The 25,509-nt window shown below is 44.8% G+C and overlaps 1 protein-coding gene across 1 annotated transcript in view; it reads right to left on the bottom strand.

The window, feature by feature from the left end:
• Nucleotides 1-25,509, bottom strand: part of ABCA13 (ATP binding cassette subfamily A member 13) — a 335,379-nt gene that overhangs the window by 224,235 nt on the left and 85,635 nt on the right. The window contains exons 26-32 of the mRNA XM_070477641.1: nt 23,692-23,782; nt 19,327-19,503; nt 17,109-17,415; nt 12,266-12,380; nt 10,730-11,059; nt 7,944-8,013; nt 5,539-5,670 (exon numbers count right to left, since the gene is read on the bottom strand). Coding sequence (XP_070333742.1) covers nt 5,539-5,670; nt 7,944-8,013; nt 10,730-11,059; nt 12,266-12,380; nt 17,109-17,415; nt 19,327-19,503; nt 23,692-23,782 — 1,222 coding nt within the window. The remainder of the gene's footprint in view (nt 1-5,538; nt 5,671-7,943; nt 8,014-10,729; nt 11,060-12,265; nt 12,381-17,108; nt 17,416-19,326; nt 19,504-23,691; nt 23,783-25,509) is intronic.

Below are 25,509 nucleotides of genomic sequence, written 5' to 3'. Positions count from 1 at the left end.
GTCTTCCCAGGACAGATCCCCTCGGCCACCACTACCACGCTCTCCCCTTGGCTCTTGTTGTAGAAAAACTTTGACCTTCCCTGCATTCCAAAGAATAAGTTCAATCAGAGAAGTGACAAAATGCAGAAACAACGGGAAATGGTCAAGCAAGACAAAATAACAATTGTTTAGCCATGAAACAAAGTCAAAGGGCATTTAGTTCCTCCTCAAGGACTATAGACAATATTCTGAGCCACATCCTTTGAGCTGTTTTGCAGATACCGAAACTCCCACCAGGTGGGAGAAGTTAACTGTATGCTGCCCAAAAGCACATGGACCCCAGACTAGTTGGAACCCGAAGGTTGACAATGTTGACTCCTAATTACCTCAAGAATGTCCATGAGCTGAACACACATATAGCAACCCTCTCCCTCACTCTTCTTTAAAAATCTTTCCCTGAAAGCCTTTGGAGAGTTCAAAGCTTGGAGGCATTAGCTGCCTGGATTCCTTGCTTGGTGCCTGCAATAAAGGCTGCACTTTCTTTCCCCACAACTCAGGGTCAGTAGATTGGCCTTACTGAGCACAAGCCAAGCTCAGTTCAGTAGCAAGTCAATAAAGAAATTAAATGAGAAATCAAGAAATACCTGAAGAGAAATGATTGTATGCATACCAAAATCTATGGGGTTCAGCAAAAGTGGTATTAAAAGGAAAGTTTACAGCAATACAAACCTACTTCAAGAAACAAGAAAAATCTCAAACAATCTAACCTTAAACCTAAGTGAAAAAACCGAAGGTGTTAGTCGCTCTGATTCTTTGTGATGCCATGGACTGTAGCCCGCCAGGCTCTTCTGTCCATGGAATTCCCCAGGCAAGGATATTGGAGTGGGTTGCCATTCCCTTCTCCAGGGGATCTTCCCAACCCAGGGGTTGAACCTGGGTCTCCTATACTGCAGGCGATTCTTTACTGCCCAAGCCACTTGGGAAGCCCTAGCCTTTAACCTTAAACCTAAAGGAACAAGAAAAAGAAGACCGAGCAAAGCTGGAAGTCAGTATAAAGGAGGATATAATTATAAATCAGCAGAAATAAATAGAGACTAAAAAGACTATAGAAAAGATTGATGAAACCAAGAGCTGGTTCTCTGAAAAGAAAAACAAAATTGACATACCTTCAGCTAGACACGCTAAGAAAAAAGAGGGCCCAGACGAACAAAGTCAGAAACAAAAGACAGAAAATTACGGTGGATGAACAGAGATACAAAGAGTTACAAGAGAATACTGCGAACTATACGCCAAAAACTGGACAACCCAGAGGAAAGAGATACATCCTTAGGATCATACTGCTCTCGGAGACTGAAATGTGAAGAAACAGAACATTTGAACAGGACTCCCCTAGGGGCCCAGTGGTTAGGAAGCCGCTTGCCAGTGCCACAGAGCAACTAACCCCATCTGTCGTTTTGACAGATGCTGAGCCCACCTAGAGCCCACGGTCCACAAGAGAGCCCACCACAATGAGAAGCCTGAGCACCGCAACGAGAGACGAGCTCCCCTCACTTCCACTGGAGCAAGCCCATGTGCACGAAGACCCAGGGCAGCCAAAGTAAACTAATGGATTAAATTTAATTTTAAAGAAAAAATACGAATAGACTGATCACTAGAAGGAGACTGAAATAGTAATAAAAACATCCCCTCAAACCAAAGTCCTGGACCAGTAGCTTCACAGGTAAATTCTACCAAACATTCAAAGATTCAATACTTACTCTTCTCAAACTCTTTCAAAATACTGAAAAGGAGGGAATGCTTCCAAATTAATTCTACCAGGCCAACATTACCCTGAGAGCAAACCTGATATGCCATATGAACAAAATGAAGGAGGAAAATCATATGATAACCTCAATAGATACAGAAAAAGCATCTGACAGGACATGACATGCATTTATGATTTTTTTAAAAAACTCTCAAAAATGGGTACAGAAGGAGGATACCTCAACATAATAAAGGTCATACATGACAAACCCACAGATAACATTATACTGGTGGAAAACTGAAAGCTATCCCTTTAAGAGCAGCAATGAAGATATCCACTCATATATCTGACAAGAGGTTAACATCTAAAATATACTATTAACATACAACTCAATATCAAAGAAAATAATGTGATAAAAAACTAGGCGGAGGCTCTAAATAGACATTTTTTTAAAAAAGACATTGAGAAGGCCAACAGGCACAGGAAAGATGTTCAGTATCAGTAGTTATTAGGAGAGAAAAATGAAAAGCACAGTATTACCTCATGCCCAGTTAGAAAGGCTGTGATCAAAAAGACAGGAAATAACCAGGATGTGGAGAAGGGAACTTTCTACACTGTTAGTCAAATGTAGATTGGTACAGCCACTATAGAAAACAGCATGGGAATGCCTGAAAAACTTAAGTCTAGAACTACCATATGACCCAGCAATTCCACTTCTGGATATTTATCCGAAGAATATGAAAACATGAATTTGAAACAGTGCCAGCACATGTATTTCCACCACAGCACTATTTACAACAGCTGACATACGGAAATGATCTAAGTGCCCAGAGTAAAATATTATATACAAATGGGTTGGTTACTGAACTTTTCAATATATTCCACTGTTTTATTATTGCATGAGTACTCCATTGTTTTAATCCTTGTCAATTATGGAGGTTTTACATAATTATCAGACACCAGTCCCTCTTATCATTTTCAGTAAATTTTGATATTTGTTGTCAAGTCATATTTTAGCTATCTTTAGAAACATTTCATCAATTAAAAACAAATCCCTTGTAACAGTATTTTTAATTTAAATGATCTATGCAAGTTTCATTATTTTACATTGACATGTTTCAAAGTAAATGTTATATAATTTAAAATTATATAAATTTATACATCAACTTGGAAAAAAAATCAACATATTCATGACAAGTAGCCACGCTGAGGAATGTGGCATTTCTTTCTGTTTATTCAAACCTATTTAAAATATTTAATTTGATATACATTCTCCTCTCCATTGGATTCACACTGATATTTATTTTAATGCTACTTTCCCCACTGCAGTCTCAATTTACTGACAACAGACAATCAGGCATTGATGTTCACGGATGCCTGTTTGTGATCAGTCATCTGACAGGCCTGTTTTCACCTGATTCTCACGCTGAGCTAGGGACACCATGGTTTTCTCTATCTTCTCCACTGGCTCTGATTCTCCATTTCCCACAGCTGGAACCTGTGTCTCCCAGCTTATCCCTGTCACAGCGAGCAAGCAGGGGCAGGCAGACAGCTGGGGGGCGGAGCAGAGACGGCAGCCGCCCCTCCCTCTCCCACTCCGCCCGTCTCAGGTGCCCCCAGAGCATCCTCAGGCCCCGCGCCGGAGCCCACACGTGTGGCGGAGGTCCCCGATGCCCAGGACAGACAGACAGAGGCACACCCCTCCAGTGTGCTGGCCCCCTGTGGCACCCTACTCCAACCCTGCCCTGCCCCTCCCACACAGCAGGGCTTCTGAGCCCCAGATGCCCTCTCACAACCCAGCATCCACAGGAATTATCATCAGATCAAAAGCCTGTCCTCTGCACTTTCCCCACAGCCACTGCCTCCCCGATTCCAGATTTTACCCAGTTCCTCCCCAAAGCCTCCCCAGACTTGCAGGATGGCCCCGACCAGGCCACCTCCCTCTGGTCACTCTGTCTTCTGAATGTGTCTCTGTCTCTCTCCCTCTTCCTGAGCAAGACCCCAGGCTCACTCACAGGTGACGCCCCTGAAGTCCCTGTCTGACCAGTCTCCAGCCCCTTGGCCGCGGGTCTGGACAGAAGCACCTTCCCACGTAAGACTCGGGCTTCCTCCACGGGAATGTCCCAGCAGGAACTGGGGGACAAGCCGTAGCGGAGCATCACAGGCCCCCTTGCCTCACTGGAGTATATGAAAATTAGAACCCGGGACCCTCAAGCCTCAGGGCCCTAGGGCTAAAATCTCAGCTTCTTCTGGATCCATGGACGGATCTGATGATAATCTTCACGTGGACAAGGCCAACACGATTCCCTGGACTTTACACTCCTGGAATTCTTTTCTTTTTCTGTGGACTCCAAGACATCTGCCATTTTGCATCTAAATACAGCTTTTTTAAATTATTATTTTGTGTGCCATGTGCTGAGCCTTTACTTTGCAAATCCAGGTTTTTCTCATTGAAACGTGATGGTTCCTCTTCTTCCCCTGGGTCTGTGTGGGGGTGGGAGCCTGGGGTTCACAGGCTGCCTGATCCATCACTTTCCCGGCACCGTCTGGGCACCATCCCGGCACCATCACTGTCCTGGCTGCATGGCCACTCCTCTGCACCACTTCTTGTGCATTTTAAACCGACATCCCACCATCTTCTGCAACATCCCTCGTGGCTAACCAGCTTCCTGATAACATCCAGCCTTTTCCAGTTTCCCTTCACCTTGGCCTCCCCAGTTAAATTTTTCTCTCATTTCCTAGATCCACCTTTTCTTAAATTTTATTCAAATATCACGACAGTGCAATCTAAATTTTTCCAGAATAAATCACATTTCTAAATTATGCTCTCTCTACCTCTTGGGCATCACTTTTCCTGCTCATATGTAAAATAATCTTTTCAATGACCCATTTTATTTTGATTTTTACTCATCCTTACATGGTGCATGAACTCTCCAAGCACAACATATATTTTTGTAAACAGAATGAAGGTTTTTTATTTTCTCCTATCCCTTCATTTTCAAATTGTATATGATTAGAATCTCTTTTAGTTCTTAACTTTAAAGGTTAGATGCCGCTTGAAATGCCCAGTTGTTTGGAAAGTAAATAGCCAAAACCATAAGCAATTTCAGCAGGAAAGTGTAATACCATTTAAAAGCTATTTCTAAAATATATAAAATAAAAAAGGTTGAAGTGCTATCTCTGCTGTTTGGGGCTGAGCCAGGCATGTGGCATGAGCACCTCCTCCCCCACTGACTGAAGGGGAGGACCATCACCTTGGGCAGCCAGTCCTGCATCACCTCCACACACAACACTACTGACAGCTCTGGTTTGGAAGGACTCCCAACCACCAGACCCCCGCTCAGTCCCCCGTCGCCAGCCCAGCTTACCTCCAGGTCCTGCCACCCATTGACCTGGCTGAGAACTAGGTCCTTTTGTTCCTACCGCATAGCACTCTCCAAACCCCTGACCTTGGTCTCCAGGGGCCCAAGACACATGAGTGTCAGGCTCTCCTGCTCTCACTCCCTCATCTCTATCCCCCTCAAACACATGATCCTGAGAGTCAGGCTCTCTGCTGTTACGTCTTCTAGAGCCCCCAGGCTGGGGAGCTGCATGGGGCCTGTGGGACCCCTCCAACACCTGTCCCCATAGGGTCTCGGTTGTCTCAGGATGCAGAAGCACCATTTTTCCTTCAAACATGCTCAGCTCCCGTTAAAACACATCCTATCAACTCTCTTTCTCATGTCTTATTTAAAGAACAAATAATTATCCAATATTCACATACATTGCTCAAAGTGTTTTTTAAGGTGATTTGTCATAAAGTGCAGAATTCTTACCAGGAATCAAGTTGTTCAAGTACCATCCACATACAAAATAAAGTCCTGAATCAAACAGAATCATCCAGCAAACCCAGCCAAATGTCATGCCTGCTAGTTCCGGAGACTGGTACATATTATCCCACTGAATCCCTGGAAGGAAGAGAAGGGTTAGCGTCAGCACTGCTCATCCCCTTTCAGGGCAGACTTTGATGACCCAAGTCCATTGGGCCCGGGGGCAAAGCTAAGCACAGCTAAAACAAAAGGAAGGTCAAGGCCATGGGTCCTGGCCTTCCAGTGAAATGTTTACTTCATCTCACACCGACAAGGACAGCAGGTGGGTGACCATTAACGACACTTGAATATCTAACATTTAAAAATTTTTAAAGGTTGCTTATACCTAGTTGTACTTGCTTAACTAAAAAAGTCTATATTTAGGGGAAATAAACCTGTTTAAAAACAAGATGAAAACTCCTTGAACACCCACTGTAAATTATACTCTTCTTCTTGTTCTTGGAATATATATAAACAGGATATAGGATCTGCAGTAGGAAAGAATCGTTCTCTTCTAATAATATGTTTGTAAGGTATTTCTGGATTAAAATTAATTAGGTGGTGGTTTAGTCACTCAGTCGTGTCCAACACTTGCAACTCCAAGACTGCAGCCCACCAAGCTCCTCTGTCCATGGAATTTTCCAGCAAGAATACTGGAGTGGGCTTCTGTTGGCTACTCCAGGGGATCTTCCCAACCCAGAGACTAAACCCAGGTCTCCCACATTGCAGGCAGATTCTTTAAGAGAAATATTCATCTTTCTCAATTTTCCTATGGTACTAACCTAGAACTCAATAAAATAAATGTTTTGGGGCTTCCCTGGTGCTCCAGTGGTTAGGAATCTGCCTTGCAGTACAAAGGGCACTGGCTGGACTCCTGGTCCAGGAAGATCCCGCATGTCACGGAACACCTAAGCCCGTGCACCGCAACTGCAGCACCCAAGCTCCAGGGCCCAAGAACCGCCACCACTGAGCTCGCCAGGCCACAGCTCCCAAAGCCGGTGTGCCTGGAGCCGTGTCCACACAAGAGAAGCCACTGCAAGCCGGAAGCCTGCACTCGGCCACTGGACAGCAGCCCCTGCTCTCCACAACCAGAGCAAGCTCCACACACAACCACCCAACGCGGCCAGTAAGTAGGCAAATAAACGCTGTGACACTGTGGACTTGCTGGAATCTGGATCCAAATATTCAAATACTCTAACAGCAACCATTTTTCTTCCATATTCTCATGATCCCATTTAAAGATCAGTTCAAAGAACTCAGGATAGGTCATGTCAGGATGACTCATCTGTTTTAATAAAGTTTTAGTGTTATATAGTTCAGGACAGTTCAACATGTTTTACCGAAAAGTCTGAGAATTTCAAGATGGGCACAAATTCATGAGCCAAAGTAATGAGATCTGGAGTTCGGTCTCATATATGGCATACATTTTCCCTGCGTCTTCAATGCACCACAGGAATCATATAAACATCTAACATCTATAATCATATTAACATGTTTATATAAACATATAAACATACACGTCTGTTCTGGTCTAGATTTTTAGTTTCCAAAATCCCAATATAAGTGAAGATCACTGCCAATGGATTTTTTAAATATTTGTAGGGTGATCAATGGGCTTCCCAGGTGGTGCTAGTGGTAAAGCACTCATCTGCCAATGCAAGAGACGTAGAGATGCAGGTTCAATCCCTAGGTCAGGGAGATCCCCTGGAGGAGGGCATGGCAAGCCACTCCAGTATTCTTGGAGACTCCCATGGACAGAGAAGCCTGGTGGGCTACAGTCCAAAGGGTCTCAAAGAATTAGACACGACTGTAGTGAGTTACCATGCAAACACGCACACAGGGTAATAAACAGGAGTGAAATATAGAGAATAGAGGGAAGACACTTGGTCTGTATTCTATGCTGGTTAGATTTCCTCTGGATCACGGCTTCAGGAAGGATCCCGAAACTCTGCAGGTGCAGATGAGAGCTAACAATACATAAAGAGCCATCATGTGAGAGAGGCGGTTAGAAAGAGAAACCAGAAAGGTGGACAGGAATCCAAGGAGACAACCACAGTTCAGTAACAGTCTACGACATGGGACCCCCTTCTGGGGAGAATTCTAGGGGTCACCAAGTAGAATGAGTCACAAGGAATCCCTGGGCACTACCTGAATGGCCGCCCTGGAGCACAAGACCAAGATTATTCTTCTTGTGCCTAAAACCAGGGTAGCTGGATGGAGGAAGGGGTTTACATCCGATAAACCAACACCAGGATCTCCTTCCAAGCTTTCTGCTTAGTAACTAACACTCTATCACTTGAAACATGATCACTATACATTTCCAAGAACCTGAGTCACTTAGAGTCACTACTTAAAAAACTGCATCCTCTTACCTGCCTCTTGCCCTTCTAGGAATGTAATAAAAAACACTCCTTGTCCAAAGGCAGTTGTGGAGAGGAGGCACTGCCCACAGATTGAGGGAGAGAAGAGAAAAACAGAAAGTTAGTGCTTGACTGGGGACCAGAGAAAATCCACAGCACTAAATTCAAAGGAAGAAACCACTGCACGCTCAGGCTCTAATAATGTAAACCATCGCTCCAGGTGGTGGTTCCAACATCTGAACCCAAGACTGGGCCACGCATCACTCCGTTCTGAAAAGTGTGATAACAAGCCAGTTTTTAATGTTAAAAGGAATTATTTCTCTTTAGTGCAGTGTTTGAAGTGTCATAAATCCAACGCACTGTACACAGAAACATATAGCACCAAACAGTGGAAAACGGAATGGAGCAATTTACCATGTTTTATTATTAAGTGAATGCCCTGGAGCACACTGCAGGCAGAATGGATGCTGAACACGCACGACTCTACATGAGAAGAGGGTGCATTGGAGGAAAATGTTATTTCATCTCCAGTGGAGAGGTCTTGTGTTTAAGTAAAAAATACCTTACTGGAAAAGTATCTCACATTTAAAAATATAATGTAGCGGAGTCAGACTTTTTATTTGCTAGAAGCCCTTTCAGCATATAAAAAGGAAATCAACCTTCATACACATAAAACCTTAAATCTGAGGACTGAAATAAAAAAACAAAAGACATCATTTGAAACTCAGGCCAGATGGTCAATGGCTCATTTTCCATATGTAAGGAGTATATGATGGGGGCACCAGGTGGTCCCAGATGTTTTCATTATTCTGCAAATACCTAGTTAACACATAAGATTACTGGTTATGAATGACCACAGGTAGGACACAAACTAATCCAAACTGAGAAGCACATGTCAGTGGATAACATACTGACGAACACCATCAAATCTATGCACATGACATAGAAACCAGGTCGGACTGAAGGGCTTACTGATGTTAGAGAAAAATAATTCTGTTTTCTTGGAAGCACTGATATTTTACTCTGAGGCATGAAATGAGCAGAGACCTTGACCCCCACCACCAGTGTGGGGCTGGGAGACCTCTGAAGGCCTTGGCTGTCACCTGGCAGCACTGGGAATCTTTTCCTTAATAACTTAAGTACAGTTGACTTAACAATATTCTGTTGGTTTCAAGTGTCCAACATAGTGATTCAATATTTTTAAAGATTATATTCCACATAAAGTTACCATGAAATAGTGGCTCTATCCCGTGTCGTATGTCACATCCTCAGAACATTCATTTCCTCCCTAGCAGTTGGCACCTTTCAATCCTCTACCCTCTCTCACGCCTCCCTCCTCTCCCTTACCATCACCCCCTCCGGTAACCACTAGTTTGCTCTCTGCATCCATGAGTCATCTTCTGCTTGGTCATATGGTCCTTTGTTGTATATTTTAGATCCCACATTGAAGAGAAAACATACAGCACCTGGAGGTTTTTGTCTTTGCCTGACTCTCCCCCTGGTCCCTCCTCATGTCCTCCCTCCAACTGGGGGACTCTAGTCACACTCCCCGGCCTGCAGGGAGGACCTGCCCTGCCCGAGAGCACGCAGGCTGTTTCCGTGACAACAGGGCGTAACCTCAGCTCCTCCTCCCTGCCAGGGGTGGGCTCCTGCCCTGAGTCTCTGCTGTGTGTCGGCACCCTGCTTGCCAGGTCATCCAAAAGCAGGTGAGTGTCTGTCTTCCGAGTGTTTATATCACAGACCAGCAAGTATTCTAATGCTTTGAGAGGTACATTCTAAACGAGTGACTCTGATGCTGCCAAAGGAGAGGTCTTTCCACCTAATGTAAAGTAATCCATGATACTTCAAGGGAAAATGCGTATCTCTTACTTCCAAAATAGCTCTGGAAATCTGTTTCATTCCACGGGGAACATAAAGAGAGACCGAGTCAAGTGCTTCCTTTAAGATGCTCCTGAGTGAAAAAGAGTCTTCAGGGGGCAGTCCCTGTAAGTAGCAAGTGACACTTTCTCAGCGCCACCCTCTGTGGCTTCAGTGGCCCCATCCACGGCAAGGCGGCCTCTGGGCGGGCAGGATGGATGGTGGAGGTGGGGAGCCCCGCAGAGCTGAAGCGGCGTGCTGACACATTGAGCGCAGGCTGTGTGCTGTCGGGCACACGCAGTCTTGTTTCACAGTTTCACAGCGCACCTACCAGATTTCCTCTTCGTGGGCTCTAAAATCACTACGGATGGGGACTACAGCCACGGAATCAGAAGATGGCTGCTTCCTGAAAGGAAAGCTAGGATAAACCTAGACTGCATAGTAAAAAAGCAAAGACATCCCTCTGCCGACAAATGTCTGTCCAGTCAAAGCTATGGCTTTCCCAGTAGTCATGTACGGATGTGAGAGTTGGACTATAAAGAAAGCTGAGCACCAAAGAACTGACGCTTTTGAACTGTGGTGTTGGAGAAGACTCTTGAGAGTCCCTTGGACTGCAAGGAGATCCAACCAGTCAATACTAAAGGAAATCAGTCTTGAATACTCATTGGAAAGACTGATACTGAAGCTGAACCTGCAATACTTTGACCACCTGATGTGAAGAACCAACTCACTGGAAAAGACCATGATGCTGGGAAAGATTGAAGACCAGAGGAGAAGGGGACGACACAGGATGAGAGGGATGGATGGCATCACCGACTCAATGGACATGAACTTGGGCAAACTCTGGGAGATGGCGAAGGACAGGGAGGCCTGGTGTGCTGCCGTCCATAGGGTCTCAAAGAGTCAGACACGAATGGGCGACTAAACGACAACACACTTACCAGGAGCGTCTGCAGGAGGACGCCCAGCTGGTCATGCAGCACCAGCAGCACGATGTAGGGCAGAAAGCTGGCTGTGTAGAGCAGGCTGCTGCAGAGGGCGGCCACGCTGGCGTGGCTGAACAGTGCACTCAGGAGGTAGCTCAGCATGACCACCGACACACCGAAGTCCAGGAGGAAGAGGAAGACGATCCAGGCGCTGCTATAGCTGAAAACACCGCTGACCTTGAGGATGAGGGCCAGGGCCGCACTGCTCACGGTCAGCACGGCCATGTTCTCCAGGAGCCAGGCCAGGAAGTGGACGGCCGGGTGCACGCCCATCATCCTCATGTACTGTCAACCAGGGAGGAGAGCAGGTCAGCACGGGGATGGAGAGCGAGCAGGGCAGGTTCCTGGGAAGACCACAGCTGCATGGGGCGGGGGGCTGCTGTTGTGGACACCTGGCCCCAGAGGCAGCGCACCAGACACTGTCCAGAGGCAGCGCCTAGTGTGAGTGAGACCCTGACAGAGCAGGTCGCTGGCTGTGAGGAGGTGAGAACTGGGACCAGGTGACCTGAGAACAACCTCCTGGCTTTAAAAAGGCAGGAGGAAAGGAGGGGCCCCAGACCCCAGCTTGATCAGCCACACTCTTGCTGCCTTCCCTTGTTTATTGAGCTTCTGTCAATTTCATTCTATCTTTATTTGTCGTTTCGTTTGTCGTGGGTTTGTTTAATAAAAACAAACAGAAAAATGAGGGAGGAAACACTGAGCCTTAAGCTGCTCTCTGTGAGGGTTATTGCTCAGGTTCTAGAGCGAGTTTTGCAAAATAACTCAGTTTAAAATCATAACACTAAAATTAATTTACCCACTACACCTACCGCTTGCCAATCTACAACAGGGTGACATCTCTGGGTGTGGGGCTGATTCCTTGAAGATGAGAATGATTCAGATGCACCCGCACCGCCACAGCCTCACTAACCCCGAGGCCCACATCTAACACCGGGGCGCAGCTGGATGGGGAAGAGACACAGAAATCCAAGAATGTGTGCATTCCAAACAGGTAAACTATCTACAAAACTAAAGTGCGATTCTAGTCAAACCTGAATGAAAAGCACTTTGTAGTCTCTGCACTTTTCCTTTTCTTTAATGAACAAGTGGATAACGTGTGCCCAGGAATCAGCCCAGTTGGACGGGAGGCTCGGTCTTTTCTGGATGCTTTTATGAACTTTCATTCTTAAAAGCAGTTTTGAGAGTTTCAAGTTTTAACAAAAATGGCAAGGCTACACATAAAGAATTCCAACTGTAAATGAAGACGGTAGTTCTGTCTGCATGTCCGTCTAGGTCACATAAGCACCAACACTGCTGAGTCACCGACTCTCATGGGACCCTCTCCAGCCTCGCTTCCTCTCTGCGGGTGAACCAGTCGTGTCACCCGTACAACTCTGGCAGGGCACGGGGCTTCCGAGTGCACGAGTCTCTGGGACAGTGGGACCCAGCCAAACACACAGGGTAGCCGCTCACCCCCAGTCGCTGCCCCGTCCCCTCCCCCAGGCCACTTACCTCTTCCAGCTGGATCTCCCGCTCGTAAACCAGCTTTCGGACCATGCTGGCCACAGACACCATCCACGTGAGCATCATTATCAGGGGGAAGAAGAAGCCGACGTTGTTCAAGAACCTGTGGGGACGGGCCAGTCAGGGTCCGGGCTTCCCCAAGATGCTCTCAGTGAGTCGAGCTCCCACACTTCACCCTGCAGTCCTTACAGCCCTGGGGTTCACCCAGGAACACAACCGTGTTTGCCACTATGACCAGGGCAGAACCACTGCTGGGTGTCCTGATTTTCTAGGACACTAGGTGCTAAACTGCAGAGAACATCACCTATGTAAAGAGAGAGTCATGAGGGGCCTGGAAGTGGAGGAACCAGACTCTGGGGTTCTTGGAGTCCCTATCCAAGATCCAGAGAAGTCCAGATGTTTTGCACAGACTTGTCAGAGTGAGGCCATTTTGTGCAAATTAAAGAGAATAAAAACAGAAGAGAAATTATGATACATGGATATATAACTCAACCCTTTTCCAATCTGTTCCTGTAAATGAGTCCAAACCAACTGCGATTCTGATACATATTTGGAAGAGACAGCCAACTATTTGAAAAATCTGCTAAACATAATCAAGTCCACAAGGGAGTTACAAAAAAATGTATGTGAGAATTCAGGCTAAATCATCTCAAGAGATCTTCTTCAGGAAGTTACCAGAAGACAAACCAGCCCACAAAAGACTGGTACAGTGAAAGGATAAAGCAAGAAGTGACTATATTTCCAGTAAAAATAAGACTGAAACAAATATTAAAAATAAGGTGACAGGACAGACTGGAAATATTTTGTTCCTGGAAATGTAAAAATGAGACAAAAAACCAAAAATTGCCAGATTGGGGAAATGAACCAGAGAGGAAGAATAAAGCTGGTGAAATCCAAAATCAAAGGCTATTATTAGGCTATTTGTTTCGGGCTTCCCTGGCGGTCCACAGGTTAAGAATCTGCTTTGCGGTGCAGGGGACATGGGTTCCATCCCTGGTCTGGAAGATCCCACATGCTGCAGAGATACTAAGCCCCGAGGCCACAGTTACCGAGCAGCGCTCTAGAGCCCGTGAGCTGCAGCTGCTGAGCCCGTGCATCTAGAGCCGTGCTCCGCAGTGAGGAGCCACCACAGTGAGGAGCACGCACACCACAGATACAGAGAAGCCACCGCCCGAAGCAGCCACGAAGACCCACCGCCGTCAACACGCAAACACAAATCAAGCTCCTTTTTAAAGGCGATGCTTTTAACACTGACAAACGTAGACTACAAGCTCAGTCATCTGCTAATGGTCCAAAGGAGGACATCAGTGGACAGAGGAAAATCATGCTTTTATTGGTCATGGTAAAAAAGAAATGGGTTGATAATATTCATACAAAGTTACACCTACAAGGCAACCACTAGAACAACAGCAAAACATGACTAAATATAAGTAAGAAAAAGATAAGACACAACTAAGACCATATACACACGAAATCGCATTTCATACTGTTACAGCTAACCTCACCTGTGTAAGAAGTCATGTGCTGCTCACAACAGACGCGCCTAAAAGAAAACACTTCAGAAAAGTTTAAGATGAAAGGATGGGCAAAGGGCATGGCAGCAAATGGGAATCCAGAGAGACGGAGAGAGAAGAAAGGAGGAAAAGCAGAAACATTCATTTAATCATATACAAAGTAGAATGACATACTACTAAGGACATACTAATGAGACACACTAAAGACATACTACATTAGAAAGACCCAGAACACAGTTATTCACAGCTCTGCGTGGAGCAACTCAACCTCAAGACTAGAAGGCCAAACCACAGGAAAAATCGAGGGCACATTCCAGAAGCAGGGACTGTGATTTCTCTCTTAGCTCAGGACAGATGAAGTGGACACAAAAAGGACAGAGAACTCCTAAATAACAAAGTTAATGTAGGTAAATTTTCCACTACAAAAACAGGAAATTAAAAATTCTTTTCAAGTGCCCATAAATCATTCATCAGATTATGTATTAGTTGACAAAGGAAAATGCCATAAATTCAAAAAGTGAAAATGATTAAGGCAGTATCTTCTGGTGGCAAATGCAAGAATTAGGATTTATCAGCAACACTGGACAATTTAGGGTATGATGCAATTTTTGGATTTTTGTCAATCTGATTTTTTAAATGCTATCTCAGACTAGTTTTAATTTGAATTTTTCTTATTAGGCATAAGCTGAGTAATTTCATATGCTTAAAATTCCTGAGAATTTTCATCTGGAAATTGAAAGAAATTTTACTTAAACAGCTCTTGGGTCAAGAAGACAATAGGAACCCATACTGCAAGTGTCTAGAAAACAATGAAATTTAAGTCATATATCAGATCTATGGGAGGTGGTTAAAATAAGGATTGAAAGAAAAATCGTCACCTTAGGCAACTACATAAAGAGAAAAAAAACATTAAAAATAATGAATCAAACATGAGTCTCAATTATCAAAGACACAGGGACTTCCCTGGTGGTCCAGTGGTTAAGAATCTGCTTGGCAATGTTGGAGGCACAGGTTCGATCCCTGGTTTGGGAAGATTCCATACTCTGAGGGGCAACAAAGCCCATGCACCACAACTAGAGAAAATCTCTTACATGCCGCAATTATCCAATGCAGCCAAATAAATAGATATCTTTTTAAAAAGTACCAAAGAAACAGCATAACAATTGACAGTACATAAAACTGAAAAAGTAATAAAAATAAAAGCAAAAACAAGTAAGTTGGAAAAGACAAAAGAGGAGAATTGATAGAGTCCAAGTGCAGTTCTTTGAAAAAATAACAACAGAACAAGAAAATAAGTAAATTATATGTATACCAATGAATTTTTAACATGCAGAAGGAGAAAGTGTGTTGAAAAGGGAGTAACTACAGACAGAGAGGAGATGAAGGAGCAGGAGGCAGGGGAGGAGGACCATGTCATTTTGCTTGCCCTCAAATCCTCACTCGGACCTCAGGGAAGAGGTTGGTATCCAATGTTGATGCATGTGCACCTCCACCAGCTTCCCAACTGGGCGAGAAGAGGTCCTCTGACTCTCACCCCTGGGGAATCCCACAGGGGAGGGTGACCACAGTTCTTGGGTTCACACGGTCCTGGTTAACCCTGGTCTGCAAGCTTCCAGAATGCGGGGGCAACACCTATTTTCACCACCAAGTATGACAGTCAAGTACATACATGACACATAGCAAATGCTCCATAAATGGCTTCAAATGAAGAAACAGCACAAAAACTTGCACTCTTAGCAAGATGTCATGATTTCAAGTATATAAAATGTGTATGACAAGGTCCGCAAACAATATAAACCAACTTATGATTTAGGAAAGGGTATGAAGTATGTTTTTTTTTTTCTCTATTTTCTCAACTCTTGACAGCCATTTGTTTATAAAAACTAACAAAAAAGGAAACATATTAAATCAGGGATGTCTAAGTGACCTCAGAAACAGGACTGTCTCTCACCTCCCTGTTATCTGGACAGCATGAATCAAACAAACATGTTCCAGACTCTTCTGAGTATTTATCCTTACTCTGGAACCCAAATAAAAGCCTGTCAACAAACTTTGAAATTAGGAAATCAAACATTCTCATTTAAGTCTTCTTAAAAGGATACTCTGATCTTCATAAACATTTCATTGTCACCATCGCTTTTTCTGAAGGTGGCGAATCCCTGATCTGCATGTTAATAACACCTTTGTTAATAGTGTTTTCTCTGTGTCCTGCCTCTATTAGCAGCGTCCCGGGAGTTCAAAGACAGAAAATGATGAGCATGCTGAATCAAAATCGCACATGCAGGAAGAAGCACTGGAGAAATAAGCTTTTGTTTTTTTGTCTCTCAAGATGCATGCCACCAGTGCAAGTGCAGGGTGGTGGTCCACCTCCGGCCCCCACCACCCTTCACCCCAGCTCTGCCTCCTGGCCTCCTGACGGCCTTTCCCCCTTCCTCCACCCCCCACCCACCCACGACCCCAGTGCCAGGCTGATGCAGGTTCCCGGCCTCCACCACCCTCTCCAGCACGGGGGCTGGAGTCCCTTGTGACTCACGATATGGGTGAGGAAGGCACCCAGAGAGGGGTGAGTCCGGGGCTCTCAAGGCTCACATCAGGGCTGTGCCCTCCCTCCCAGCCTGTGCCAGGTGCACACACAGAAGTGTGTGGCTTCCCCAGCCCTGGGACAGGGAGGCTGATTTCATCCTCTCCTCTCCCAATCCTGTTTACTAACCCACTGGGATAATCAAAGAGGAGGAAGGATGAGAATGCATGCACACCTCTCTAAACACAGCAGCACCCACATTACCTCCCGTGTCTCACTCTGGAGCGTCGAAAACGGAAGAGCATCCCAAGGGTGAGTACTGGCCTGGGTCCCCTCAACTGACCTTCCCCTCACTGTCACCCCAAGAGATCACCCACTGAATCACCCAGTTCAACAAGGACCCCACTAAGCCACCGCCCCAGGCCTCTGGGAATCCCCCACTCCCCGCACGTGGGTGGCACAGACCTAAACTGTAAGGATTTGTGCTGAAAAAGAAACAAGCTTTCTCTGATTCCCCAGTTCAGGTGGGAGGGATCCCCCTTGAATACTACTCATCGAATTTATTCCAAAGGGTGTTTGAGGCTACAGATACCTGATGTTAGCTTTAACTGAACATATTGTCTCAACAATTATTCTTTTATCTGGATGGCTCAGACAGAAATGAGCCTTAGGAAATCAAAATGGAGAAATGGATTTTCTTCCAATGCTCTTTAGTGGAACAACTATGCAGAAGCTCCAGGATTTTCCTCAATCCCGTCTCCGGACACAGGGCCCCTCCCAAGGCCAGGGTACTCACAGGTCGCTGGTATGGCAGGGGTACGGGATGGCCTGGGCCTGTGCAGCCGGGTCCAGGGCCTCTTGCCCCGTCTGCACCGAGATGATGGCCCTTTCGATCATGTCTTGCAACGGCACAAAGATGTAATTATACTTGAACCCGTCAGCTGGGAGGCTCTGAGGGTGGAACTTCCAGAAAGGGTTTTTCACCAGATCTGTTCTCATGCTATACAAGATACTGGTCCGGATGCTGTAGGTGACCTGGGGCGGTAGCTGCAGAGGTTCTGAGCTGAGGTTCTTACCAACTAAGGAACTGTTGAATATGATGCCTAAGATCAGAAAAGGGCAAACAAGGGGTCATCACAACCTGGGAGAGGCTCACAGCACATCAGCACCGGTCTAACAAGACCATCCAAGACATTCATATCCTCAGTCCTTCCCCCATCATGCAGGGGCCTCGTCCCGGAGAGGTGAGGCTAATCTGTGTGACACAGCCCTCAGCCATTAGGTAGAACCAAGACCTCCTAACTCCCTACTTTTTCTTGAGTACTTGCTCTAGCTACAACTTCTAATATAATATTGACTGTGTATATGTGTGTGTGCACTCAGTCATGTCCGACTCTCTATGACCCCATGGACTGCAGCCAGTCAGGCTCCTCTGTCCACAGAATTTTACAGGCAAAAATACTGGAGTGGATAGCCATTTCCTACTCCAAGGGAATCTTCCTGACCCAGGGATCAAACTGGTATCTCTTGTATCTCCTGCATTGCAGGTGAATTCTTTACCACTGAGACACTGGAGAAGTCCATAAAATTGACTAGAAGTGGTGAAAGTGGGCATTGTTTCTGATTCTAGGGGGAAAGTTTTCAGTCTTTCACCACTGAATATTTTGCTGGCTGTGAGTTTTTCTTATATGGCCTTTATCATGGTAAGTTTCCTTCTATTTCTAGTTTATTAAGTGTTTTTACCATGAAACGATGTGGAATTTTGTGGAATTCTTTTATTGCATCAAGATGATTTTTTTCCCTTCATCTTATTAAAGTGACATATCACATTGATTAATTTGTGTCTGTTAACCTATTCTCAAATTCCAGGAATGAATCTCCCTTGGCCACAGTAATATAACTCTTTTAAAGTACTGCTTTGGTTTGCTTGCATTTTGCTCAAGATTTTTATGTCAATATTCATAAATGGTATCTGTAATTTTAAAAAATTATCTTTTTTCTATTTTAATAAAACCAACACTGTGGTGTCATAAATACATAAAAATTAATTTCCTTTGCATTTTTTCAGGACTTGAAAAGTCACACAAGGCTGCTTAAATAATCAGGATTTCCTTCTATGGGATAACAGATATCCCTAAGAGTTGATGTCTTTGGATTATGTGTTCTGCTCGAGGAATTCTTCCAACTTCATATATAAAATCCCTTGTGGGTTGAAGTCTGCCCTCCCAAAATTCATAAGTTGAATTCATAAGTACTAACCCCTAGTACTTCACAATATGACCTTATTTGGAGACTGAGTCTTTTTTTTTTTTTTTTTTTTGAGACTGAGTCTTAGAGGCCACCAAGTGAAAATGAGGTCACAAGATGTGCTCTAACCCAGAAGGACTGGAATACTTATAAGAAGGAGAAGTTTGGAAAGACACACACAGAGTGGGGGGCGAGGAGAGACACAAGGAGCAGACAGCCATCCACAGGCCGAGGAGCGAGGTCTCTGAGGGAGCCAGGCCTGCCCACACCTGGAAGTCAGAACTGTGAGCTATTTAAGCCACTAGTCTGTGATACTTTGTTACAGCAGCCTTAGAAAACTAATACAAAGCTGAATAAAAACAATTCACTGTTTATTCAAAAGCATACAAGAATACATCATATTCATGTTGACACAATAAGACTTGAACGAGCCACTGTCTCTTCTTCCCTGACACCAACGATGTTGAGACACCATGGTAAAAATAAGAGATGTAAGGAATCACAGATTTAATCAAGAAAAGTGTAACGTGTCGTGTAATGTGTCATGCAAAATTTAACCATAAACTAGTAAATTAGTTTCATAGACTGGGGAAGACACTGGAAATAGCATACAAGGCCCATCTTTCCACTAACTCAAGGCAACCCATTCTGCTTTACTCATTTTGCCTGGAAAGCACTCCTTTTCTTCCGGAGCCATGATAAGACACGTTTGGGGAGAAACATGCACGCACTGCCCTTATGAGCATGCGTGTTAACTGGATACTTACTGGCCAATAAAGTGTTATTGCGCAGGAGGGCCTGTGCGGTGGCCTCCAGGGCGGCAGCGGAGGCCAGGCCCTGGAAGCGGTTTAGCTGGACGCAGGAGGCCAGGTCGGCCAGGACGCGGCCCAGGGAGCGCAGGCGGCCGGCGCCCGTGTGGTTCAACACGGCGTCCAACTTCCCTCCTGAGGAGAGTAAAACAAGGACATAGCAAGTTTTCTCAGCACCGCATGTACGGGTCCTACAACGGGGATTATGCAAATAAACTCCCTCATGAGGAAATTACTCGAAACAGTCCAGTTCTGTTCCATGCAAAAACTGCTTACTTGCTGAGGGCAAACTTTCACAAACGCTCCCTGTAATGTTGATACTTGGAAAGAAAACAGGTAAATCACAGAGGGTGAGGCTGCAACCAATGGGCAAGTCAGTAGCAGCGACCGGAGGGAATGAAGACCCAAGGGAAAGACGGTGAGAGACATGGGCTGGAGAAACCCAGCTCTGGGCAGAGAGGTGGCTTTGCCCCCTCTGTACCTGCCCAGGGCAGCTGGGTAGCAGTGTCCACGATGGGGACAAGACCCAGGTTTGCCCCTGAAACAGCTCTACTGTAACTCCATGTTTACGCAGGAAAGTTATTCGATCTGTCAAAGTCTGTGTGCTCATCTGCAGTGTAAAGAAAGCAGAATCCCCTATGGGAACGTCCTAAGGATTAAGCTTCTGTGGGTACCTCCTGTGTTTAAGTGCTTACTGAGTACTCCTGTTGTCATGGTTCCAGCTGCTGAAGAGGAGAACTAGGCGCCAATCTTAATCCTTCCTAATGAAACTAAGCTCACAGCTAGAAAAACAGGAGTGCTGCATACTCTGAGGGGCTCTGGCTGCTGGGGATTTTGAAAGAGAACTGCAAAGTGTTCGATTTGACAGCAGGGGGCAAACAGGGGCATTTCTGTGTTGCTGATCCTTTGTCGTTTGCAATGTGTGCTCTATAAGTTTACCCAGGAAGCTTGCCAAAAATCTCACTGTGTGTCATTCCAGAGGCTTCGTGGAATGAGGAGTGACTTGGCCTCTGCCGAGTGTGGCTTTAATTGTCTCCCAGGGACAGAACCAAAGCTGCTTTCAATGGGTTTTGCATAGCTGAATCATTATATAACTGAATCTTCATAGCTGTGTGTGTGCACACGTGTGCGTGTGTGTGTGCATGTGTAATAGAAAAGCAGCACCACACAAATGCCACGGGCTTCAGGGTCGTGTGCAGAGACCTTTCCTCCCCGGAAAGCAGCAGCATGTATGTGGAAAGAGCTCTCACTCAAGTGGAGTCAAAGTAACACAGAGAGCCCCTCAAGTCTTCACCATTTGATGAGTCTGAACACTGCAATGCCCTCCCCTGCCTGACGGGGGCGCTGGGGAGTGCTGGGGGGGCACCTCCACAGGAGAGGATGGAAACAGGACAGAGCACAGGACTGGACTGTGAGAGGACTGGACCAGGCCGGCTTCTCTCTCCTGGGTCCGTATCACACAGAGCGAGGAGGGAAGACACACGACCAAGCAGCAGGAGGAACAGGAAGGCCATGGGGCCCCAGTCAGCCTGCAAAGGCAGCAAGACTCAGGCTCACACAGGCACAGGGGACAAGAGTCTACAGTGGTTTCAGCCAAGCTTTGCAGGAGAAGCTGGGTATTTTTCCCATTCGATGCTTACGACTGAGGACCTGAGACACACTACTGTGAGCTGTGACCAGCAAGGAGATTTAAGATCCCCCGTTTCTGGCCCTAAAGATGATGTTCAACAACTGCCTCCATCCTGATGCTTACAGCTCTTCCAGACGAAGGCTTCCCAACATCTGGGGCCACAGCTATCTGTTTGGGGAGCTGTCCTGGCCACAGCATCTCACCAGCTGTGACCCTGCCAGGTGCCCCTGGGGACAACCCCCCCTCAGCTGAGACCCAGAGAGGAAAACTGAGGCCCAATAAGCTCCATACACATGAGAAACATCCAACTGGGTTTTAGCGCCTCGTTCTTAGCCACACCAAACATTTTTAGGAAACCCTCCAACATGAAAAGAGAGAATTCAAACAAAATGAATAACAAAAGCAGAAACAATGATCAAAAATGAAATGAAAGATTAAAATGACATTATTTTTTATATACAAGTGAAAGATTCAATGAAGTGACAGGAAAATATCTGATATGTGAAGGACAATTATCTGCAGATTAAAAGGATTCAATATTAAAGTAATAATAGTGATGGACAACTTGCTGAAGACAAACAACTAGAAAATACAGATGATTTTTTAAAATCTGTGTGAAGGCGTCAAAGAACTTCCAAAGATACTGCCAAATGATTAGTATTCATGGACATAAAACAGAATAACCAAAAACCCAGAGGAAAAAAAGATGAAAAACTAACAAGAGACTCAACACATGCTTCAAAAATCTTTGGATACAACTGTTCAAAAATTAGATGAAATCAGGGAGAATTTCAGCAAAGAACTGAAAACTATTATTAAAAAAAACCCAGGGCCTTCTCTAGTGGTCCAGTGGTTAAGACTCTGCACTTCCACTGCAGGAGGCACAGATCTGAATCCCTGGTTGGGGAGCTAAAATCCACATGCCAAGAGGTATGGCCAAAAAAAACACAAAAACAAACCCAGAATCAAATTGCAAGTTTAGATTGGGAAATGAGACAAATTAAACAAAGAACTCTCAGCTGAGGTGAGAATTAGTGGATTTTAAAAAAGCAAGAAAAAAAAAAAAACTCAAGCTGAAGCACAGAGAAAAAAAGATTAGAAAACAAGAGAAAAGGATAGAACAAGCATATGGACAAAGAAAATCTTTCATGGTGTTTAATTGGAGTTTCAGAGAATTAGAGAGAAAATTTGTCAGAAGTAATATATCAAGAGAAAATGACTAAGACTCTCCCTAAATGTACAATATCAAGAAACTAATTCAAGAAGTGCTTCAAAACCAAAGCAGGAAACCCGTGATGTAAAACGTACCTAAGCAGGTCAAAGTAAAACTGCTGGAAAGAAACAAGAAAAATTTTAAATATAAACATAAGAAAATAAAGATCTTACATGTTCTCAGCAGTAAATTAAACACAGTCTCAAAACAAATCAAGCCTAAACTGACAGAATTAAGGAGAAATAGACAAATCCACAACCATAACAGGAAATACAAACACATACTTCTTAATAACCAATAGAACAGGCTTACAAAAACTAAGGACATACAGGGTTGCATCCCCTCCCCATATAGAACTGTTACATGGAGAAGCCAAGCTAACCATGCGGGGGCATTAAGTCAACAATTTTGGAACAAATGAAGTCATATTGATTGTACATGCTTTGACCACTGCGACCTGAAGCTGGAAGTCAGTAACACAAAGATAAATGGAAAATCCCAAATATTTCTAAATTAAGTTATAGACTTTCAACCAAAAAAAATAAAACAACACTTCACTGAATAATATGGAAAATAGAAACGTGTTGACAGGTGGTATGGGTTCTCAGCAGCGTGCTGGAGAAGCATTTGGTCCCTGCACCCCAAAGGAAACCCTAGTGGGGCTGCAGGCACACAGAGTAATGAACCTCAGTGTCGGGACAGAAAACATCTGGTCCTCACCCCACAGCTCGCAAGGGAGCCACTTGCTAGTTTTCCAGAATGACTGCGTTTTCAAGTCTGCTTTAACTACATGAAAACATGATTCAAGGCAGTAATATCTATTTTAAAATACTGTTAAACTTTCTAAGGCCGTAAATCACTAATGCCTTGTCCCCCACTAACCCTCATGCTCCAGGCAGACGCAGCCCTTGTCCTGGGCACGAGCACAGTGCCGGTGGCCTCGGAAGGCCTGACACCCTTCCTTCCCTCCTGGAAGTACTTCCATTCCATCTGCTGGTCCAGGCTCCTGGGAGCATCCCTGGGACTCTCGCTCAGAGCCTGACTCTCCTGCATGTTCACAAGACGGCTGTTGAGTATCTAAACGAAGTCACAGATCGATAAACTGTAGACACGCAATAAACATTTGCTGATTGATGAATTTTTTATCTACGCTTCAGATCTTCTAATCTTCAGTATAAATGCTTTCAGTTGACTTAGTAACTCAGTGATAGCCATTTCTTTTATAAACTTGTGTTATACCTCACAATTCACATATTTAAATCAGAACCCTTCCTTTCGAACTAAGTCCCTTACTATTCAAGCCCTGAATCAACAAGCCAGAAAGCTTCAGTTATAAGCAAACTATGGAGTATGTTTAATTCAAGCTCTTTTTCTAACAGATGAGAAACCAGAAACTGGGTGAGGAAGCAGTGGCTTATCTGTGTCACCCAGAAATTTCCTGGCCAGAGGGTGGACCCACCACACCATCCACCGCACTTACCAAAGATCTGAAGCTTTTCAGTCAGTTTGCCTACATCAATGTGCAGCTGGCTTTTTATAAAGCTTCTTATAAATTTGTTTTTCAGGGCTTCCTAGAGGAAAACAATATAGTTTAACAAAAATAATCTCACCATTCCTCTTGTGAAATCATACTTGCTAGGTTTATTTCAAGTTTCATGATACAGGAAAATGGCACAAAAAGTGAGTCATCTGAAAAGGATTTTAAAACACCCCAGTGAATAACAGGACAACATTTGCTTAGGACTTTACTTGAAAAACAAAAGTAAACCACTTAGATTATAATTGTAAATATGCATTAGTACTGAAATCAATTTGGGTTATAGTTGTAATTATGCACTAATATTAAAAATAAGGGGCTTCCTGGGTGGTGCTAGTAGTAAAGAACCCTCCCGCCAGTGCAAGAGACCTAAGAGATGCAGGTTCGATCCCTGGGTTGGGAAGATCCCCTGGAGGAGAGCATACCAACGCAATCCAGTATTCCTGCCTGGAGAATCCCATGGACAGAGGAGCCTGGTGGGGTACAGCCCATGGGGTCACAAACAGTTGAACACCCCTGAATCACTTAGGACACACTCATTAAAAATAAAGAATGAATTCAGTGTTGACTTTTTTTCAAATCTTTAACAAAACGATTTGGTGGTCCTTTATATAAATCCTTTGTGTTGCCTTTTCCAAGGGCCAGTTATAAAGAGGGGGTCATTGTCACAAAAACACTGACGAAAGGTTTCAGCGTTTTCCCAAACCCTGTCTTGAACCTGCAGTATTCAAAGCCTTCCCATTGGAAGCACATTTGGTGTCCTTACGCACATCTTCTTTCACTATTGACAGTTCCAGCTCCACTCACTGGCCAAAGGTTTCCCTGTGAAAGGTCCTCCAAGATTACTTTCATCAGCTTGATGGCATCTTGCCTGCTTATCCTGCAGCTGGCTCGTGCACCCCTGCACTGCGGTCCCACCCGCTTACTACACTCGACAAGCCACTGAGGGTGAAAATATAGATGCGGGGCGCCAACGCAGGATTAGGCAAAGCGAAGGGGAGTTCTGAGTGGGGATTAATTTGGGGATTTGTCAGCTCCCTGGAGAATATTGATGTTATCCTGACTTAGCTTTACCAAACAACTTGATAACTTGAGGGCTTCTGACAATTTTCAAATAAGAACCACCTTCTGCATTTAGCTCTTTAATTTCACAGTCACCTTATATGTGATAATTTTATTGACTCTTGTCTACAGATGACAGGACTTCGTGATGAAACCTCAGTGTCTGCTTTTTTAAAATCTTATTTATGTTCTCACACTGCCGCTGCTGCTGTTCAGTCACTAAGCTGTGTCCAACTCTTGTGACCCCACGGGCTGAAGCCCACCAGGCTCCTCTGTCCACAGATTTCTCCAGGCAAGAACACTGGGGTGGGCTGCCATTTATGTCTCCAGGGATCTTCTTTCACTGAGCTACTCGCCCACCATTGTGGGAGGCACTTTATACGTATTAGTCATTTAATCTCAGCAACGTCTCCACAAAAAGATGCTTTTAACTGAAGGAAAAAGTAAGTCAGGGCTGCCAGCATCAGCAGAATACTAACCTGGCCCTCTGGGGGCAGAGCCAGACCAATGAAGGACCCTGGCATCAGTTATTGAAAGTCCAAGGATATTATGGACGCTTCTTGAATGCGATCCTGATGCTAAGAAATAGAGCCACTCACCACACTTCATTCTCTTAGCAAAAAGTTCTTCAAGTGACTGAATAAGTGGCTTTAATTTCTAACTTGACTACTGTGTAAACAGCATTCAGCTAAACTGAAG

This window comes from Odocoileus virginianus, chromosome 1 (assembly GCF_023699985.2).
Source record: "Odocoileus virginianus isolate 20LAN1187 ecotype Illinois chromosome 1, Ovbor_1.2, whole genome shotgun sequence".
NCBI lineage: Eukaryota > Metazoa > Chordata > Mammalia > Artiodactyla > Cervidae > Odocoileus > Odocoileus virginianus.
Note: the sequence above shows the minus strand (reverse complement) of the source record. Positions and strands in the feature narration are given on the sequence as shown.